Source organism: Pinus tabuliformis, chromosome J (assembly GCF_031772625.1).
Source record: "Pinus tabuliformis cultivar Carrire ecotype Pingquan chromosome J, CPIR1, whole genome shotgun sequence".
Taxonomy (NCBI): domain Eukaryota; kingdom Viridiplantae; phylum Streptophyta; class Pinopsida; order Pinales; family Pinaceae; genus Pinus; species Pinus tabuliformis.
This window is the reverse complement of record NC_142295.1, coordinates 394,113,662-394,135,905: the sequence shown is the minus strand read 5'-3', so window position 1 is coordinate 394,135,905 and position 22,244 is coordinate 394,113,662. Positions and strand designations below refer to the sequence as shown.

Sequence of the window (22,244 nt, the reverse complement as noted above, 5' to 3'; positions counted from 1 at the left end):
TGGACATGATAGTGAAAGTGTAATGGAAGTGAATGATAATTTTGACCCAACATACCCCCCAACTGAAGCTATTGCATGTCCTCATGCAATATATATTACATTAATTCTTTTGATCCTCGAGCTTTGGCTTAACTTTGCATGATATCATTTGATAACTTCATACTTCTACAAAGTGTTTACTTGAATTGCAACATGGTTGGTTCTTATGTTACAACCATATTTTGTTGTTGCATTCAATTTTGATCTTTGAACTTTGCATAATGATAATTTGATTATTGTTGCAAAGTGTATCTTTATTGGATTGCATCATTGTTGGTTCTTGTGTGACAACCATGATTGTGTTTGTATCCTGTTATCCTTTAAGCACTTTTGAAAAGCCATTGTATGCTCATAATAATAATGTAATAGTTAATATATTTTGGAAGTATTTGGGTTTCTGAATATGATATGAACATGGAAAGATATGAATATGAGTGTATTCCGCCGCCCTGCCGCCCCTCCCCCCCAACTGATGGTATTGGAAATTTTATGAAATGAGGAAGAGAAATGTTTTCTCCAACAATTATCATTCTAGATTTTTATCGAATTCTAAGGTAAAATGTTAGAAAATGACGTACCTTAACTTACCCTTTGGAAATGGATGAGTTGTATGTGTGGTGGCTACAAAATTCTGATCATAATCGTTTTCAAGTGGTTGGACAAAAAGAGTCATGGATAACAAGATGAATTTTTATTGCTTCTACTAAAACTTGTTGAATCTGCTCCAAAATGCCGAAAATAATAGTCTTCATGACTTCAAAACTCATTGGCACAATTCCTACTATGTGAATAGATGTTTTGATGTTGAACATAGCAAGAAATTTTTGACTTAGTTGCCATTAATGGATGCCACTAGTCAACACGAGAACTATCACCATTGATGACAATGAGAGTCAAGATGCCCAAACACATCTTGCTAGGTACGAATAAATTTGTCGATGTCGAGTCAACTAGAAGATCCGATGAACAAGGGACATTAATGTATTCCCATTGTTCGTCGGCATGAGGACTTGCCATTAAGGCATGCAAGCCTCAAGGTTTTTTTGCAAGGAATTTATACTCAAATGACTATGGACTCAATAATTTGCATTGAAGCAGGATTTATTTGCGAAATGAAAATGATAGGAAAGGGAAAATGAAAATGGAAGATGGCAATGGAAAGTAGTAATGGCAATGGGAAATAAGCATGTAACTGAGCCTCTTGCTTTTATTTGTGGGTTAGGAGTGGACAAAAAGTAATGGAAAGTGTATGTGAATGTAAATGGAAAATATGAAGGGAAATGAGGTGAATGGTTTATTATGAAGTATGGATGTAATGGAGACAAAAGTTTCTGAAAGTTTTGCAAGTGTTTGGATCTGATTTTGCATTATCATGTGCTCATGCATTGATGTTTCTTCCTTGTTGCTGATCATCCTCTTATGAAACAAATTAGTCTCTTAAGAGAGACATTATTCACTTGTAGTCATTTGTCCTTCCTCCTGGAACCTGCAAAAAAAATTAATACTTCTTCTGCAATGGAATGTAAGACTATCAAAATAGAGAGGTGATCAATCTCTCTAGTTATTGTGTTTACACACAAAACTAAGAATTTGTATTAATGAAACAAGTTCACGAAGGAAAACCAAAAGAATTTATACTTTCTTTGGAATTAGTGCCTCAAGTTAATGTTATGTCTTTTGAGCAATTTATTTCATTATTTACTATTTCAAACTCTGATGATGGATTTTTCATTGTGTAGATCTCGTTGATATCTTTCCAACAACAATTGAATCATCGAAATCTAATTTTGCATGAGAAAGTTAGGCTGATTTGAATAGTGAGGTTTTTCAGCGGCAGAATTGATGTTTAGTTGTGGAATGACTTTAGCTGCGGAATGGATTTAGCTGCAAAATGGATTTAGCTACAGAATGTGCATAGTTTTTGTACCTAAAAATCTTGAATAGAAAGTTAGTTATTCATTTTTCATTATCAATCCAAAATTAATCAATACCTTCCAGAAAAGTGAGCAAATAATCTACTTATTTCATTGATTCATTTTTTTTTTTTTTTTTGTGAAGCATAGGTAATGTAACTATTCTCTTCATTTGAAAGCGTGAACATCTTATGCCATAATTGCAATTTACAACCTCCCCTTCATGCATATTATTATTTATATCCAATGCCCTGATCGTGTAGCATAATATGTGGATTATAGTTCACATGAATCTGAGATGGATACTTTATACATTATATTCAATTCCCTCTCCAACAAATGTAGGTAACCCATCTTGGACAAAATAAAGAGGTTTTAGTAAGGTTGGGCAGGCATCATGCACACCTATATGCAACTTTGAAAGGAATTACAGTTTGCATAGATGCCAAAGCTGAGTTTCCGATTACAAAGAGACAATAAATGAAGAATATATGGAGAAACATGGGCATGGCCACTGAGCTTCAATCCACTGGCACTTCAACCTCCATCTTCAATCTAGACATGCCAAGAATCTTGACAAAATCTTCAATTGTCAAACCACAATCTTTTGAATATCATGCTTCCTCCAAAACTTGACCCACAACTTGCTGTCGCTGCTCTTCAGAAATAAAAGATCCTATCAAATCTCGCAATACTTCGAGTATATCTTCGAGTGTCACCTTCCCACTGCCATCTGAATCATAAACCTTGAAGATGAACTCAATATTTTGTTGAATACTTGCTCTGGAACTGAAGGATGATAAAAAAAAACTAAGAAATCATTGAATTTCAAACCATCCAACATTCTCAGCAATCTTTGAGAAAATGGATTCTGATCTAGGTGGATGTTGGTTGCTACCCACCTATCCCATTTGGACCCCCACCATTGTTTCTCTTAGTATTTTCAGTTTCCTTAATTGTAGCACAACTTACTATTTTTAGCAGTTTTTCGGGTCCTGAACATCCGGAGTCGTTTTGAGGCCATAAACGACGTTTTTTGGGAAATCTAGGGGCAACATGGGTCCATGTACCAATGTTTCCCTTCTCAAAGCTGTAGTTCTTGGATAGATCTTTCTAATGAGATATTGTATGTGTCAAGCGGAGATCGTATGCCAAACTTATGACCTCGGGAAGTTGATGTACCAATTTACCCAAATGGGGCCCACAGTTTGGCGTTCCATCTTCTAGGGTTAGGTTTTGGAATGTTAAGGGTTTTCCATTGTTTCTGAACAATAAGTATGCCTTCGAGCCTCATTGTAACACAGTTCAGAGGCATGTAGCCACCACATCTCTTCTCAGAGATAAGCTACCATCACCCTAGCTTATTTCTTTCCATTTCTGTTTGTAAGCATATTTTAGTATTTTACAGTAATGAAATGAAGTATTATTTCTGCTGCATCTGTGTATTTATGGTTATCTCATCTCTGTGTTTATGGTTATCTCTGTAATTCATTGCGTTCCTGTTTAAATCTAGATCAGTGGTATCAGAGCAGTCTGCTTTTTCTCTGTTTTTCTTTGCATGTCCCCAACGAGGTTGGGATATAAGGAGTTAGGGCTTAAATTGGTTGAACCTTTGCAAGAATAGCCTTGCAAATCCCGATGGCCTCCCATGGTAGATGAGAAGAAAGAAAAGGGGGTAGGAAATCCTATCAAAATCTTGCTCGAAGAAGCCCTCGAGTGGCAAAGAAACGCGATGATGGATAGCTTTGCGTAGATCCTTCAGCTGCTACCTAGAGGCAATGCATTGGCTTCCAACAACTACTTTGGAAATGCCACACTGTTTAAGGTACAAGTTAATTTTGAAATCCTCATATTTGAGGGTCAACTAGATGCAAATGCAATAGACAAATGGTTAAATCTCTTAGAGGGTTATTTTTCTATTCATGAATTTTCGAGTCGGGAAAAGATTATTTTTGCTCTTCTCAAAGCAGCCCCCCACGTCAAGGACATGTGGTAAACCTACTACAAGCAGAAGGATGAAAGTATAGGCTCACTACTTTCAGCCGCACCCACTTGGGATTCATTCCGGGATGTCATTAAGGAGCAGTACTACCCTGTCAAAAGATATGAGGACAAATACATCAAATGGACCACATTGCAATAGGGAAGGGACCAAGATGTGCCAGAGTTCACAAACATTTTTCATACCCTTCGAACACAGTTGGGTATCAAAGATTCTGATTTGCATTTGGTACTCAAATATCGTGGCTACCTACACAGGTAGATCTAGGAAGAGATGGAGTTCCTGAACATCTTATCGCTCGGCACGACGTACCGATACACTTTCAAAATCAAGCAAAAGTTCAAACAAAAGAAGCGAGACTTTGGATCTGCAAATCCAAAGACCAAAGGACAAAGCCAAGGTGGGGTGACCCAAGACAACCTGTCGAAGCCGCAAGAAAATAACAACACCACGAAGTCAAAGAAGGACACAGGAAAGTGGTGTGAGTTCCATAAGATCCACACTCACAACACAAGTGAGTGTCGGACCAAGTAGTCACTGGTGGTCGAGTTGAAGGCTTCTGAAGCAGATGCATGTTCCAACCCTGAGCCAGAACTTGACAAGGGGAATGGAAAAGGGAAGCAGATCATTGATGCAGATCCCAGTTCCATTGTTGCCACTGCCAAGATCCAAAAAAATGAGCTCAAAGATCTAGAGGAGGGGGAACATCTTTTCCACTCAGAGATGTGGGTGAAGGGTTCGCTGCTACAATTCATTTTCAATAGTGGCAGCCAAAAGAACCTCATCTCAGCAGAGGTCGTGAAGCGATTGGGCCTACCGACTACACCACACCCGCAACCGTACAGTATCGGGTGGCTACATGAAGGACAAGATCTCTAGAAGGATACAATCTTCTCTCTTCCTCTACGGATCAAATTTCATAAATTTTCAGACTGGATACTCCTGGAACACAACACCACAATCTGAAGGCCTCGTTTCATCAAATTTTAATACTAGACCCATCAACAACATTGAAGATCAAAATTAATCACTATTCCAATACAGCCAATCACTTAAAACCCATCATCACTGAAGAAAATCACAATCAATCAATTTAAACAATCAGAAAACTATCACCATAACACAATCACCAGACACAAAGCAAAACCCAGAACTATGCATCAACAACTAGAACCAACTGCAACTTCAAACATCATATTTCATAATGTGTACGCTACTTCGATGTGCCGAACCGGCGTGTATACGTGCTTTTACCAAAGCGAACCAGTGTACAGATCTACAAACACTAACTTAAAGCATCACAACTATTCTAGACTTCAGTCATACCCAGATCAAAACATTTACAGTGTAAATCATGCTTTAGTATTCAGATCTAGACTATCCATGATCAGAGCACATAAAGATAATCTATTTTAGGTTTTATGATCCTGATCCATCATCAGATTTCATCCCTCATCAACCACTAAGGTTCATCCTTAGTTCAGATCAAGAAAAGCACCAGAAACCCATAACATGCATATTTTCTTTTGATCTCACTCTTCATAAGATGTTCATTACTTGCACTCATATCCCTTTGATCCTCTCGCCTTATATAGTTTTAGGCCTTTCTCAATACCTCAGACCAAAACCACTTAGGACTAATACCTCAAACCAAAACCACTTAGGACCAATACCTCTGACCAAATACCTCGGACCAATACCTCGAACCAAAACCTTGATTTTCCATCCTATACATGCTTTTCTTTTTGTGAAAGTGCATGCATGCATATACACTCCTTTTGTTCTGTTAACTCATGTGTATATGGTACTTGGAAGAAATGAACCAATGTATACCTCTCTTTCTTCAATTTCTAGAGTCTAATCTGTAATCCTTTGTTGTCAACTTGTTGTACTATGAACTGTCATCTATGTGAGTTTCCATCAAGGACAACATCTATATCATAATGTCAACAATCAAAATTGCAACATGCTATTTTGCACCACAAGTTTCAAAAATCTACAAATGTAGAGGGCTTGACCACAAAGATCCATTTTCAGCCTTAAAAGTAGATATTGCAATGTATTCTCAGCTAGTTGAAGTCCTTATAGTGGGTGATTTCAATGCTAGGAATCCAAGTGAACAAGTTAGCATTCTTTGCTATAAAAAGGACTGCAACCCTATTTGGATTATAGAAGAGAGTAATCATTAGTGGGAAAAAATTTCAGAGGATGAGGGTTGCAATCTCTTTGGTGAAAAATTGCTTACTCTATGTGGGCCCTTTGATTTAGTCATTTGTAATGGCTTGAATAGATGGGAAAACTCCGGTAATTTCACTTGCAATTCTTAAAATGGAGAAAATGTAGTAGATTAAGTAATTTTCTCACTTGGTTTGTGTGAGAAAATGGAGGAAGTTTTGATTGGAGATTAGCTTTGGGACTTAAAATCAGATCACAAGACAATTTATTTAAGTTTCTCCTAGATTGGAAAGAAACAATTAGAGTAAAAAATTCAGCATGTCCAACAAAATCTCGCAACGGGCAGAATTCTTTTGACTCCAGAAAATTGTAATACCTTCAAAATGACACTAGAGAAGCTCTTCAAGAAGGTGAAAATCACAAATCACACCCTTCATAGTCATGAATTAACACATTTAATTCAATGCGCACTTGCAGAGTGCAAAAGAGAAAAAACTAAGAAGTCTGAAACAAATTGATTTCCAATTAATGCTTGGTTTGACAAGAAATGCAAAAAGGCAAGGAGAAAGTGGAAAGAGTTAAACAAGGATAACATAAAGCTCAAAGCTTACAAAAAATTATTAAGCAATAAAGAGGTTGATTTCATGGTTTCAAGGAGGGAAGAACTAATATTCCTTAGGAAGCATAATCCCAAATTATTTTGGAAGGAGCTCCAACCGAGAAAGATACAAACTGGAAATAGTATTACAACTTCTAAATGATTTGATTATGTAAGACAACTCTATGAACAAGATCCCAAGGTTTACCCCCCACCCCTTGGTCAACACTGATATTGGACTCTTCACGATGCAAGAGGCAGAGATGGGTATCAAGAAGTTGGGTGTTGGAAAAGCAAAAGACTTAGTTGAACTCCAAGTAGAATATCTAAAGTAGGGCTCAAAGATTCTTGCACCTCACATTACAAATTTTTTTAACAACATCATACAATAGTGGCTCCCCACAGATTGGACAACTAGTCCGCAAATACCTCTTTTCAAGAGCGGTGACGTCAATAATCCCTCCAATTATAGGACCATCATGATAAACCCTTTGTTTGCAAAGCTATTTGGAAGCATGCTAGAAAATAAAATTATCAAGTGGGCAGAAGAAAGAGATAAGCCTACTAAAGGGCAAGCATGTTTTAGACCTAAACATTCCACATTTGATCATTGTATAGCATTAAGGCACATCATTGAAAAATTTTGGGAGAAAAAGGAAGAAGTCTTTTGTTTCTTTGTGATTTCAGAAAAGCATATGAAATGGTTCCTAGGGATAAGCTTTGGCACAGAAGGGAGGAACTTGGGGTTCCTAAACATTTGAGAGCATCTATGCATAGGATGTATGAAGAGGCGAAAGTCAAAATTAGAACTTCAGTGGGCATTTCTGAAAGCTTTAGAAGTGATATCAGGGTCAAGCAAGGTTGCCCACTATCTCCTACCTTTTTGGTTTATATATCGACAAGTTTGAGGAGCGGTTAAATTCGCAAGGGGGTGATGGTATCTATTTGGGAAGTTTGTTATAAGGCTTCTTTTCTATGTAGATGACCTTATTCTAATTGCTAAATTAGCTCCATAGAAAAGGGGCCAAATACATCAAGTAGATGAAGAAGCAATCTGTCCCATAGGCTATCTTTAGCCTCGTGGACATTAAAATAATTTTGTTACTTTCGTACATTTATGTAATAAATAACCATCAATTCAACACGAGGAAGGTTAGATATGACTATAGAGGATAGCTAATCACCGCAGATTATCGTGGCATGCAAAGGATCATAAATTAGTATTTTATTTTATTTGATCTTTTTGTGGATCATTTTTTCCATGAAGTATTTAGTTCTCATTCAATCATTATTTTACAGTTTTACTAGGACCATTGTTGAATTTCATTGTCAAACTGTTCAACATTGAATTTTAGTTTGAAATCATATTGTTATTTTCTCTCAACCACATATACAACGAAAGAGATCTCAATCGTATACATAGCGTAATAAATCACAACAAGAGTCATTGGATTCTCCTCTCCCTTCACATGTTTAAATAACTAGGTTTTGAAATAGCTTCTTAAACATATGTTTGGAGGACCTATCCTCCATTCTCCAACAAGCAACTAAATATAGGACTCTTTTCTATTATTTTGATTCCTATAAATTAAGTTGTATTTACATCAAATTAGATGTTAAGTTGTTACTTATATACAAGTTGATGAAGAAGAAGAAGAAGGTGATGTTGATGACAATGATGATGACGATGATGACAACAATGACGATGATGATGAAGACAACGATGACGAAGACAACGATGAAGACAACAATGACAATGACGAGGACATGTATCAAAAAACATGGATATTTTTATTTCTTTGCTATAAATAAATCTCATTTTTTTTTTATTTAAAATATATTAAAATTAATTTTCAAATATATATTACGTTTTCCTCTTGGCAATAAAAATATTTAATTATTATTAGATGAATTTCTATTTGGTGGGATTTTTTTTATGTTTTTATTCAACTAAATTTAAAAATCTATAATATTATGGAGAGAGTGATGAGAGTTAATAGGCCTCACAAATTGTAACCTTGCTTTGATACCATATGTAACAATGCATATTTAAAATATACAACTAAATTTATTAATAATCAACACACAAACTGTTCAACTAAATGACATAGAAGTTTTGAAACCATTAGCAGAGAAGACTTACTAGTAGTGATGATATACCTTACCTATGATTCCAAGTTGTAATGCTACACAGATCTTGTTGACCGCAACAAAGGTTTGGGGACGACTCTCCACCCAACCATAGGCTCAACTGCACATAATATTTCTGCAGTTGGCCACCCCAAGCCTTAAATCAACTACTACTGCTAGGGAATCCTTTGTCTCACAACACTCTCCTTCCAAAGGTATGAATAATGCTTCTCATCTCCCTTTTTTCCCATTAAATAGAAAAGCTGGTTGCAAAAATGGAAAGGGATTGGAAAGATATCCACATGCACACAATCCATGTGTCAACATGCCAACTTTTATTTATGTATTATAAGATTTACTTAATTCAACCTTTTTTTCTTATTCTATTATTTATTGTTTTATTTCATTATATATTAATATTATTTCGTTTATTATAATTATTATTATGGTACATTACATCATAATGTAATCCAAATGTAATATTGAAATATTTATTATATTTATTACTTTATTTTCTAGTTAAAGAATGTTCCTCATGCTTTTAGGGTTTATTGAGTCAAAAGAAATTTGTCATGAGTAAAAAAAAAGTACTTGAGTCAAAGTCCCATTTGGACTATTGTAAGAAAAATGAAAAATATTTTATTTTGAGTCAAAATAGCCAAAAATGTCACCGCAAGCCCAAGTCAGCCTTCTGGACAAGTCGACCTAGAAGAGGCAACTATTCAATATTTGACCCTCCTGGATGTGTATAAATAAGACATGTTCGACCTCATTTCATCACTCACTCACAACTTCGATTTTTGTGCAAGAAAAAGGAAGAATTTTAGTGAAAGTCTAAAGATAAAGAAAGCAGAGTCAAGAAAGAGAAGTTATATTTTTTGCCCTAATCTATTCACATGTGCAAGATCTTTTTTGGTATTTCAGCATTGGTACAGGGCCGAACTTTAGCCATTTATTGCAAGTTTGAAAATTCTGTGGTTTGATAAAAAATTTCAGATATTTGACTAGTGTTGACCTTCCTGACTTTGATTTGGTTGGAACAGAAGTGAAAGAGGGCTAACTTGGGTCTTATGACAGTGTTAGTCTTGGATTTTGGGTCTTGGAAATCTCAGTTTGATCTCATTCTATAAGAAGAGGGTTTATTGGGTTTTCCCCCTTGTGGGGTTTTTCCCTAGCTTGGAGCCTACATCTTTATGTTCTTTTTCACTTGTGATCTTCATGTTTGTATATTTTTGGTAATTTCTTGAGGAAGAAAAAAATTATAAGGGTCATAGCATGGAGCTAAATTACACATTTTAGCGAAATGAGGGAACGTTTTGGTGAAAAATGTATGCTCAATCAAGCAATTTTTAAGCACTCGATCGAGGATTAAACAAACTGTTGGCATTATGAGATAAGTGTTGTCCTTGATGGCAAACCACACTGATGACAAATCATAGTGCAGAAGGTCAGCAGCAAGGAATTGATGATCAGACTATAAGAAGAAGAGAAAGTTCATACACGCAGGTTCATTAATCCCAAGTCGCGTGTACACGCAGGTTGGCTTCAGTAAAAGAGCGTGCATATGGAAAACTTATCTTTGGTCCACGGCGGTTATTCCTTGGAAGTTGTGCCTATGGTTTTGGACCTTGGTGTCTCGACGAATGTGTTGATCCCTAGTTTTGAAGTTGATGGTATTGGATTTCTATGGTTGTGGCCCTTGGTATTGAACAAGGCCTAAGGCTATATAAGGAGAAGGAAATCATTAGGCAAGTGCATCTGAAATGTCTTGAATATCTGATGAAGCATTAGATCCAGTATGCAGGGTTATGGGTTGATGATGCATTGCTTGATCTAAGCTAAGGAGAGATCTCACAGGTTGATGGAGAACTAGATCTAAGGAGAGATCGGGATCAAATGGTTTGAAATGAACTATCTTTATGATGCTTATTCTAGATCTACATACTGACGCATGTATAGTTCTATAAGTGTTATGAGTATGACTGATGTCTGGTACAGCTGCAAGTTATGAGAAATTATTTTTAGATCTGTACGCGGGTTGTCTTTGGTAAAAGTGCGTATACACGCGGGTTTGATTCATCGAAGTAGCGTATACATTGTAAAGCTTGATATTTGAAGTTGCAGATGGATCTGATGGTTATTACAGAGTTCTGTGTCTGCTCTGTGTTCTGATGACTGTTGTTAACAGGGTTTCAGTGATTCAGAGTTTGATGATTGTCTTGAGCTTCAATGATAGTTATGGGTCCAGTATGAAAATTGGATGAAAAGTGGCCTTACAGATTATGTGTTGTGCTTCAGTGTATCCAGTCTGAAAATTGATGAAACGTGGTACCTGGAGGTGAGAAGATTGTAGGCAAGCACCTAAGTACTAGTATCTAAGCTAGTACAAAAGCTAAAGGAGATCTTTGGAGCATTGTAGCAGGTAGCAGCTTGCATACTAGTAAATGGATCGGCTAGTACAAGAGCAAAGGGGGTTGTAGCTCCCGTACTGGTATAAGACTGCACCAGTACAAATATTGTAAAAGGATTTTCTTATTAAGAAGAAGATTGAGATGACTTGCAGCAGGTGGTTTTCACCCACATTGGGTTTCCACCTTATATCTTTGTGTTCATGTGTGTGGCTCTTGTGTGATGTTCTGTTCTGTTATTCTGCACCTGTTTACTGTTAATATGCTTAATAATGATCTGATGCATTTACTGAAGATTAAGCTAACTGAATTATAAGATCTCTGGATATACGCGAGTTTCATTAGACACAGTGGCGTGTACACGCAGGTTCACTTAATTGAAGTAGCGTATATGTTTCTGAGTATGAAATTGAAAAGTTTGATTGATCTGATAATACTGATTCACCCCCCCCTCTCAGTATTATTTCCAACACAAACCCTTAATCGATACATTTTCTAACTTGAGTTAACGACTTGATCGAGAGTTATGGCTCAATAGAGCTATATTTTTTTAAGATATATTTTACCATTAATAACATTAATAAATTTTGGTAAGGGGGATGACATGTTAGGATTTTTAATGGCTCAATTGAGCCTATGGCTCAATCAAGCCGCTAGTTAACCACATATGTGACTCGATTGAGGGTTACTTTAATGATTGATCGAGTCATTTTTATTTTTATTTTAAGCGCTTGATTGAGCTCTTGAAGTCCTAAAAATTACTTTTTCAACACCCCTTCTACAAATTCCTTTGCAACCCCATTTTGTACCCTAGCTCATTTAGGGCAGAATTAGTCCTTAAGTAGCGGACTTGATCATGTTGGATTCGTGAAATAATCCTCTATCCAATGGCATATGAATTTGACACTTTTGAATTCATATGATATTTTTCATCTAATTTCTTTTAAACATAACACTTGAAATTTTTGTGGTCAATTTCAAAGGGGATGAATAAAAAATCAATAACATAAAATATACGCAACGAAAAAATTTCAAAAAATACCACTGTCTTCACTGATGAGTCCTCTGCAAAAAGGCACTGTTCGTTTTTAAATTTATTTTAAGAGTTCAAAAAAATATTACGTGAACATATGTCTCCAAAATGAAATTGAAATATTACTTCACCAAATTTGAAAAATAATAAAAAATATAATTTTGCATAAAAAAACGAAATTTTAATATGGAAAAATTAGTTCTTTTTGTGTATATCATGTTTACATATATATTTTTACAATTACACATTTTAGACTAAGTTATGCTAGGTGAACACACACATACCTCTTAAGATTTGTGAAAATTTGCAAGGACATATATTGCATTTAATGGAAAATTGAGATTATATGACACTAATTTGTTTTACAAAAAATATCATTAGGACAACAACATAATTGTCCACATATTTTTTTTGACTCAGAATCAAAATTCATAATGATTGTATGAATTTTGAGGGTTGCAATTTGATAAAAGAGGAAAAACTTGAAATTTCATCGCCACATTTGGCCCAAAAGTGTAACCCATCTTCATGCTTTCACCCGTAATAAAATGGCAACAACATTCTAAAGTAATTATCAAATAATATAAATCACCCTAATCTACAAACATATTGATTTCTCAACATGGTATCAGAGTTAGGGTGAAGGAAGGTCAACTTAAAGATCACTCTTGTTGGAACATTTGAAGATAGTTTTACAATAATCATCAACTACATTGGATGACATCATTTGTAATAATTATGATTGAACAAATTCTTTTATCAAGGTAAATAGGAAGAATATCCAAAGACCATCATATTTGTAGCAGAAGAAGGCCACTGTAGCAACTATCTCTCTCTCTATATCATTGAATGCTTTTGGAAACATTGTCAAGTTCATCATCATAGAAACTAATACATTATTGTAGTAGCCATCCTTGAAGACATCACTATAAGAATTCAATAACATATTTGAAGAATCTTGGAAGCATCATCAACATTATTGAAGTGCTTCTATATTAACCTACTCTTCTTTGACAAGTGAGTACTTTACTACATTATATGTCTCAATCCTCTACTCAAATGAGATTTGTTTGTAAGGAAGGAAACAAGCTCGATGGAGCCTCTAATTTCAAGGCTTGGAAGAAAAGAATTGATTTGGTTCTCATAGAAAATGAAGTCATGGATTTTGTTCTTGGTAAAGTTCCAGAACCAGATAAAAACAATGCTCAAGTAGTGGAAAAATAAAATAAGAGAGAAGTCATGGCTCAAAGAATCCTCTTTGAGTCTATCAAAGATGATCTCATCTCCTTTGTTTTAGATTTGTCCACATTCGAAGAAGTCTATGAAAAACTGGTGAGATTATATCCTGTCAATACTATTTGTTAGAAAATATCACCAAGAAATAAACTTTATAGAACAAGGATATCAAAATATGAAGATATGGCCTCATATCTTATGAAGGTCTCAAAATTGAAGGATCAATTTCAAGGAATTGTAAAAGTCATATCTAATTCGGAATTAATCACTTTTGTACTCAATTCCCTACCTCCAGATTGGAGTGGTTTTGTAAGTAGCAAATATGCAAGAAAATAAATTCCAATATTCAAAGAAATTTAGGCACAATGTGTTCTAGAAGAAGCAATGATAAAGTCCAAGAATGACACCAAACCTAATAGTGAAAATGCTCAAACTTTTGCTACTAGATCAAAGAAGAATTTTAGAAGATTTGGAAAATTTTGAACCTTGTCATAGGTACAATAACAACAACTACAATCAACCATGTGGAAATCGAGACATGTCTAAAGTGCAATGCTTTGATTGCAATGGATTTGGAGATTATAAAAGAGATTGTCCCAAAGATCCTAAGAGCAAGAAGAACACCAAAAAGAAAGAAGTGAATATCACATTTCAAAAGATGAAGAAGCTAAGAAATCAAATATTGAAGACAACAAGGACCTCTATTATTAAAGGATTTGACTAATACTAGGTTTGCATACAATTTATTTGTATGGGAGTTAGAGTAGAAATTATAATTACATTTGTGTAGAAGAGTTTTGAGTATCATGAAGAAGCATATAGCATTGGAAGAAGTAAATTACATATGAAGTTATAGAAGGGATATACTCCATTTCATATCTTCGCAAAAGAGTTGAAATCAATCACCACATCATCCAATTAGCCAAAATAGAAGAGTTTGGGTCATAAAAAATTGTCTTCACATCATTATGTAGTCACAAGCATTCTACAGTCACCAAAGAAATTATTTTCATCATGAATACATTGAACCGATCGTATAACAAGTAAGGACTGCAAGATTTACAATAGAAGCAAAAATATAATAGAATCAAGGTTGTTTTGCAACAATATAGAAGTTTCAAAGTTTAACATTTGAATGGAAGAATTAAAAGAATTTATCATAAATATATTCTACTAGAAGAACATGGAACTGACAATGAAGCAGTCTGGAAGTATACAAGTATGAAAATAGTCTAAAAGCAACATGGAAGCATAAGAGAAGGAACCTCATCATTTATGGACATCATCTTCAAAGAATGTTAATGTAGTAGTTCAAAAGTAGTCAACCGAACAAAAACATGGGAGAAAGAAGTATGTTTGTCTTAAAAAATGTTCTTCATTAGACATCTAGAAAATGACTCATATCTTCAAAAGAATTGAAGGAAGAATTTAATGCATGAAATATAGTTGGACATGATATTAATAGAAAAGACATGATATGTCTTGGTCAAAGAGTTGAAAAGGAAATTCAAGATACTTCTAGATGGACATTTGACATATGGCAACAAACACACATCATTGGAAGAACTTTTTGATACTATCATTGATAGTTATTCAAAATAATTTCTTGAATAATGTTAAGAAGGAAGTAACGTTGACTTCAGAAGGAGCTAGAAGCAAAAATTGACTTGAAGGATATTACAACTTGAAAATTGGAGCAACACCAACTATTTTGGAAACTTTGAGAATAAGGAATCACATCAATAATGTCCGGGATATGGTAAGGTTTCACGATTTTTTTATATAGAAGGAGTATATACACTATAGGGGAAGAAAAGGAAGTGAATTGATAGAAGAAGTCATGAGACAATTTGTTGTTCACTTGATGATATATTGGATTTGATATTGACAGATAATGATCTCACCCACCTCATCTGGAAAGATCACCCACTCATCAATGTCACCGCTAATAACGAAAAATTTGCCGTCAAGGAAAGCGCCATAGCTCATATCCCGTCCACGGCTCATGTCGGAAAGAAGCTTCCATTGGTCTTCAAACACATTGTAAACAGCTGCAGATCGCAACAGATTTTCATTTCCATCCTATCCGCCGGCAACATAAATGAGTCCTTGCGGCGAAACCGAGTAAGCACCTAATGTTGGACTCACCGGCATGTCCGCACCGCGGCTCCACTTACTCGACGCGAAATCGAAGATGAAAACGGTTTTGAGTCTCTCCTCTTGGGGTATGGGATTACATCCGCCTAACAAAACCAGCCTTTGGTTGACGCAAAGACAGTCACAAAAAAGAGGAATTCCGTTATGACAACCCGGGAAGTGGGGAAGGGGAGGAAGTGTTTTCTGGGTGCATCGCAGAGGGTCGAACACAGAAATCACCATTTGTAGATTAGGATGAGCGTCATCCAGAAATTCCGAAAGTTCCACCAAACAGATAAACTGCTCGGAAGTCCCATGCTTTTTCCTGTCTTCATAGAACTCAGGGTGCTTCATAGCGGTCTCCCAGGTTTTGCAAAGTGCTCTGAGGTTTCCATGGGAATGGTAAGGAACTCTTAACAGACACTCTCGCTGTAATTGCCATGGAAGAACAACAAAAGGCTCCATTTAAGAGTTGTACTACCAGATAGTGAATATGAACTTGGGAGACTCTTTCAAATCAGATAAGCAGGAACCTAAGCTAACCTAAGTACAGAAGTAGACTTTTCCCGCTTGGATAGGCTAAGCACAATAACTTCCGTCGATACCAAAGCCAGATGGAACATAACATACAATAAAGAAGCAAAGAGATGGAATGAAAGGGAGAAAGATCAGAATAAATAAGAATTCAGGTAACAACAGCTAAACCCTACTAGGGAAACCCTACCAACTTTTACCTACTAGGGAAACCCTACCAACTTTTCCTGCTTGGATAGGCTAAGCACAATAACTTCGGTCCATACCAAAGCCAGATGGAACATAACATACAATAAAGAAGCACAAAGATGGAATGAAAGGGAGAAAGATCAGAATAAATAAGAATTCAGGTAACAATAGGGAAACCCTACTAGGGAAACCCTACCAACTTAACCGAAAATGGTAATTTTTTTTTTATTTCTTCTTTTTCGGTATGGGGTAAATTGTGCCTTTTTTCTTTTTTTTAGGTCTTTTTCCTTTTTCCAAGTTACTGAATATATAAATAGATTTAATATTTTGAATATACTTTAATTGTGGAGGGTTTATAGGTCAAACTTGTATTTACAATATACTATTATGATATTTTTAAGTAATTTTAAGGGTTATTGAAGATACAAATAGATTTAATATTTTTAATACACTTTAATTGTGGAAGGTTTATAGGTCAAACTTGTATTTACAATAGACCATTACGGTATTTTAAATAATTTTAAGCAAAAAAAGTGCCAAAAAAAATCTTTTTTTGCAATAGCCACGTGTAGGGTAATAGGGTAAATGTGTACTACTCAAATGTAAGATGTGAGATGCTAAATATTTTTTAAATGTAATTTTGGTTTTTATCAATAAAATTATGAACAATTTTTTAGATTAAAGAAAATATAATATACATATCAAAAATATAATATACATAACACATTAAAATATATAACATATATATATAATACTTATCAAATAATGTCTATTTTACCATATCAATTAAAATAATGATTTCATAACCATTAACTTATAAATATGATTTTTTACAATACCCTGGACCAATATCTAGAAGAGAACGATGGAGAAAGGGAGGGAAAAAGTGACTGTCTATTTTACCATATCAATTAAAATAATGATTTCATAAACATTAACTTATAAATATGACTTTTTACAATACCCTGGACCAATATCTAGAAGAGAAAGATGGAGAAAGGGAGGGAAAAAGTGACAGGAGGGAAGAAAATCATAATACTATGGGCTAATACCATGGTCTATCAATACCATGGGCCATCTAGGATTTTGATTATTATGTTATGGATCTAGGCTTCTATTGCAATATCGTGGGCCAATACCAAGGCTTATCAATACCACATGCCCAAAAACCATAACTCATCTCAAAATTAACATATTTTTCAAATACTTTAATTTAATTTAATTTTATAACAGTTTTTAACTGGCATTTCAACTACATGTTGCAAAGAAAACGTCGTAAGGCATAAATTGAGGAACAATTTAAATAAGATGCAGAGATGTAGTATAAATGAAATTGTAAAGTTGTATAAATTGAAGCTGATTTTGGGTGCCTAACACTATATTTTATATTAATTATTAAATTAATATTGCATATACATTTCATAAAATTCAACCAACTTATAATTCAGGGCAATCTCTAAGTTTGGCTTTGGATCATTAACATGGCGATGCTTTGTCTCAACCACTAAACCACCATAGTAAACCCAATGAGTCTATACACAAGAATTTATTCTTTATTAGAAGAGCAATGACTCTATGCACAAGAATTTATTCTTTACCAGAAGAGCATATTTCTTACCCATATCCACAAAAAGAATGCAATGTGGAAAGCATTCCACAGAACAAAATCTCTCTTATTATAACTTATAGCATTGTTCAAACCAACAAAACCATCTGCACATTTTGGAAGATCAAATGGCAATAAGTTTTGAAGAATTCAATTAGAAAATGTCCAAGATCATTGGCTCACATGATTAATGTTACCCTACACACAAGAATTTATTCTCTATTGGAAGAGCATATTTCTTACCCATATCCACAAAAAGAATGCAATGTGGAAAACATTCTACAGACCAAAATCTATGTTATTATAACTTATAGCATTGTTCAAAACAACAAAACTATCTGCACATTTTGGAAGATCAAATGGCAATAAATTTTGAAGAATTCAATTAGAAAATGTCCAATATCATTGGCTCACATGATTAATGGTACCCTGTCCCATGAATCTAATATTTTTATGCACTTACAATTAAGGGAGAAAACAAGATCCCAAGAATGTATACCACAGGGACCAATAAATAGTTTATTTGATAATCCTTGCTAGGCTCAGCAATTACCCTTTGGAGTCTCTTTCGTTTTCATCTTCATCTTAAACTTCACTATTTCCCACTTCATCTTCAAGACGAGAAAAATCACAAGAACCTCTTATATTTAAAGCAAAAAAATAATCCAAAGTCTTCACCAGTTGCAGCTCCTCCGCCCACCTTGATCAAACATGAATATGTACACACTTGGTTTTGAGGCATGTACGTCTATTGCTATTGGTTGACGGTTTGAACAAATGAATTGAGGGAAGGGAGACATGATGTTTGAATTATTATGTATATAAATGGAGAGGAATATTCTTCAGCTATGTGTATGGCAACGGGGTTGATCAGCTCCTCAGAAAAAAACATCTGAAACTCCTCTTCCGCCTCTGCTCTCTAAGGACACGGTCTTGCTATTATTCTCGCAAATGGCCTCATTACAAAGTTTATTGGGCCTGATTAAAAAAAATTTATTTCTTTGAATAATAGAATAATAAAGACAACTACAAAATGTTGAACAAAAAAGGTCAAAATGCACCATTCTTTGATCCATTTCACACCCGCAGATTTCTTGAACTTCAGTTTGTTTTAGCTGGCTTGATTCTCCTGTTCTTTGGGATTGGGGTAGTGATGTTGTTGCTCTAGTGCCTCCATTTCCATGTTGTTCTCAAATGGAATTCCGAGATTCCAACTCATCACCTCTTTTCCTCTCATTGCACCTCCCCCTCGCCTCTAAAACTGTGACAATATCTCACTCACTCATTGTAAATATGTCAATGTAGTATTGTATATAAATCTCATATAATTCAACCAACTTATAATTCAGGGCTCTGATCTCTAAGTTTGACTTTGGGTCATTAACATGGTGATTCCTTGTCTCAACCACTAAACCACAGGCCAAGAAACAAAAGACTATAAAATGTTACGATCAGTACCATAGTAAACCCAATGACTTTACACAAGAATTCATTCTTTACTGGAAGAACATATTGCTTACTCATATCCACAAAAAAAAAGCAAGGTGGAAAGCATTATGCAGAAAAAAATCTTTGTTATTATAACTTGTAGCATTGTTCCAACCAACAAAACTATCTGCACATTTTGGAAGATCAAATGGCAATAAGTTTTGAAGAATTCAATCAGAAAACGTCGAAGATCATTGGCTCACATGATTAATGGTATCTTGTCCTATGAATCTGATATTTTTATGGACTTACAATTAAGGGAGAAAATAAGATCCAAAGAATGTATACCACATGGACCAATAAACAATCTATTTGATAATCCTTGCTAGGCTTAGGAAAAAAAAACATCATTGCTCCTTAAATCCTTCACATCCAATACAAATGTTGTACAACACAACGCTCATGCTACTGTTAATCAATAAATAGTTATGATCGAGAGTGCCACTAGGTTCCTTCAATCTAATACAGTGATTAATGCACCAAACATAGGTGTACCAGCTGCAATGACTTATACCATTTTATTGATGATGCCATGTTAAAATCAATGTGATACAGTTAAGTCACCTTTAAGAAAAATCTCATTGCAATTTCTATACAAGGATGTATGTCCTATCATTAGTCATTATCACTAAAATAACTTTAGTGCTCATTGTTCACACTTGGACCACAATATATAAGTATGATGTAGTTTTGTAGAACAAATGTTCCAAAGTAGCCTCAAGAAAGGATGAAAATTGGTGTTTTATTGTTTGTCTTGGATAAGCTTAAACTGTGAATAAAGAATTCACTCATACCAAGGGATAGTTGAAAGCTTAGACATTACCAACTCACAAAAACTTCTTCAGATTTATAAGTTAAGGTCTTTGTATTTGTTTGCAACAACTCTTTGGAATTACCTTCAGAATTATGCCAAGACTTTAACCTTAAAAATGTGCCAAGAATTATTCCTAGATGTCTTAATTCATCCCTGGTTTCACATCCTATGGCATTTTCCAAAATTGATTTCAATGTATAACATTCCAATCAAACTTTAATTCTTCTTTAGTAATTTTTTGTCAAATGTTTATGCTTATTCAACAACTCACAGGTGAAAAAAATATGAATGCGAGCCCAACTATAAATTCTCTTAATGCACATTTCCATAAAAAAAATCCTATTTTTCATATTTGGCTAATTTTTCTTGTATTTATTTATTCATTTGGGCAGTTTTGTTGGATCGATTTGTTGCATCTCAGTAGTATTATTGTCAAGGAAAATTTTAAGGATGGAAATTTCTCTTAAACTTTAGAAACCTTGGCAAATCTTGCTAGTCCCTAACATGAAAAATATAAAATGTTTAGCAATATGTTTGTAAAAATATTCAAATTTATAATGATTTTATATAGTCTCTCAAAAACTTTGCTGATTTTTAAGGTAAATTAATTTTATGATATAAAAATTGGGCGAATAATTTTTACAAAAAATGGAAATTAGCAAATAATCTTTTTGAAAACATAGAAAATTAGCCCACTTGCGAATATTAGCCCCTAACATTATCCCTGATTGTTGGTTGCAATTCTGCTTTTGGGTTTTGCGTTGAATGCAATTTTTTAATCTTCGGGCGTAGTTTGAATGCCATTATGTATTCTAGTTATTAGAGAATGTTTACACTTCTTTATAAGAGGGAATTAAATGAAGCCAATGTGAGATTGAGTGACTCTCTTGTGGTTGAGAAGAGTGCACTGGAGAAAACTGAGAGTGAGAAGTTGTCGACCAATGAGCTTGAGCAGGACACCATTGAGGCTGTTCAGAATAGGGATCAAGGTCGACAATCTGAACTTGAAACTTTGTAGAGACAACAAGCTTTTGATGTGGTTTTCTTGCAGTATGCAAGTCAAGAGCTTCAATGAGTCCAGAAAAACCTCTCCATTGAGATGGATTCTAAGGACACTGTAGCCAAATAGGGATTCTGAAAGAGGCTCTCAAGTTGGCATATGCATCATGTTTAATGGTTAAGGATGAAAATGATGCTACTATTGCAAAAATGGGAATTTGAAGCCAAATAAGCATCTGCAATGGCAAGTAAGGCTAATGAAGAGGTTCAATTGTTGAATAAATAGTTGATCAATGTTAAGGATATTGAGTTGAAGTTGTGTGATGCACCAAAGTTGAGGTTAACATAACCAAAGAAAGTGCAACTAAATTATTAGATTCCATTGAAGAAGCTGAAGCTGAGATTGTTGCAGCAAAAGAAGATGCACAAAGTACTAATATGGAAATTTCTATTATCAAAGATGCTCTTCTGGACAAAGAAAATGAGCTTCATTTATGAAATCAAATGACAATTATGTGTCAATTACAAAAGAAGAGTATGATTTTCTATACAAGAAAGCACAAGGGGTTGAAGAACATGCAAGTAAAAGAATAGTAAAGGTCCTTGCCCAGGTGGATCATGCTAATATCAAGGAAAGGGAAGCCCTGCAACAGTTAAATGTGGTGAATTCAGATCTCGAGAAGAGTAGGAAAATTACATATCAATCTTTTGAGTAGCTAGAGGTTGTCCCAATAGCCAAACTAGCCCTAGAAGGAGATTTTGAAATGTTGAAGGAAGGGCCAGAGTATTGGAAGAAGGATGTTGTAGTAACGACATCTCGCAATGGAGAAATGAGTGGAAAGATAGCTAAATTAACAAAGTATAGCTCAATGTCAGGCTAGATTCTCATTCAACATATTGGAAGTAGGTGTAGAAGACTTGCAAGCATTATTAGATTAATTATT

At 34.8% G+C, this 22,244-nt stretch overlaps 1 protein-coding gene and 1 pseudogene across 1 annotated transcript; both read right to left on the bottom strand.

Moving 5' to 3' along the window:
- Positions 1-2,473: 2,473 nt before the first annotated feature.
- LOC149227443 (uncharacterized) lies at positions 2,474-15,541 on the bottom strand (annotated as a pseudogene).
- Positions 15,542-15,616: 75 nt separating this feature from the next.
- LOC149227442 (F-box/kelch-repeat protein At2g44130-like) lies at positions 15,617-16,135 on the bottom strand. The gene has a single exon (XM_089380509.1). The coding sequence runs from the start codon at positions 16,133-16,135 to the stop codon at positions 15,617-15,619; it is 519 nt and encodes a 172-aa protein (XP_089236635.1).
- Between the last annotated feature and the right edge of the window lie 6,109 nt (positions 16,136-22,244).

Coding starts and splice junctions, on each gene's coding strand:
- LOC149227442 (XM_089380509.1), bottom strand. CDS start 16,135: ATGGAGCCTTTTGTTGTTCTTCCATGGCAATTACAGCGAGAGTGTCTG.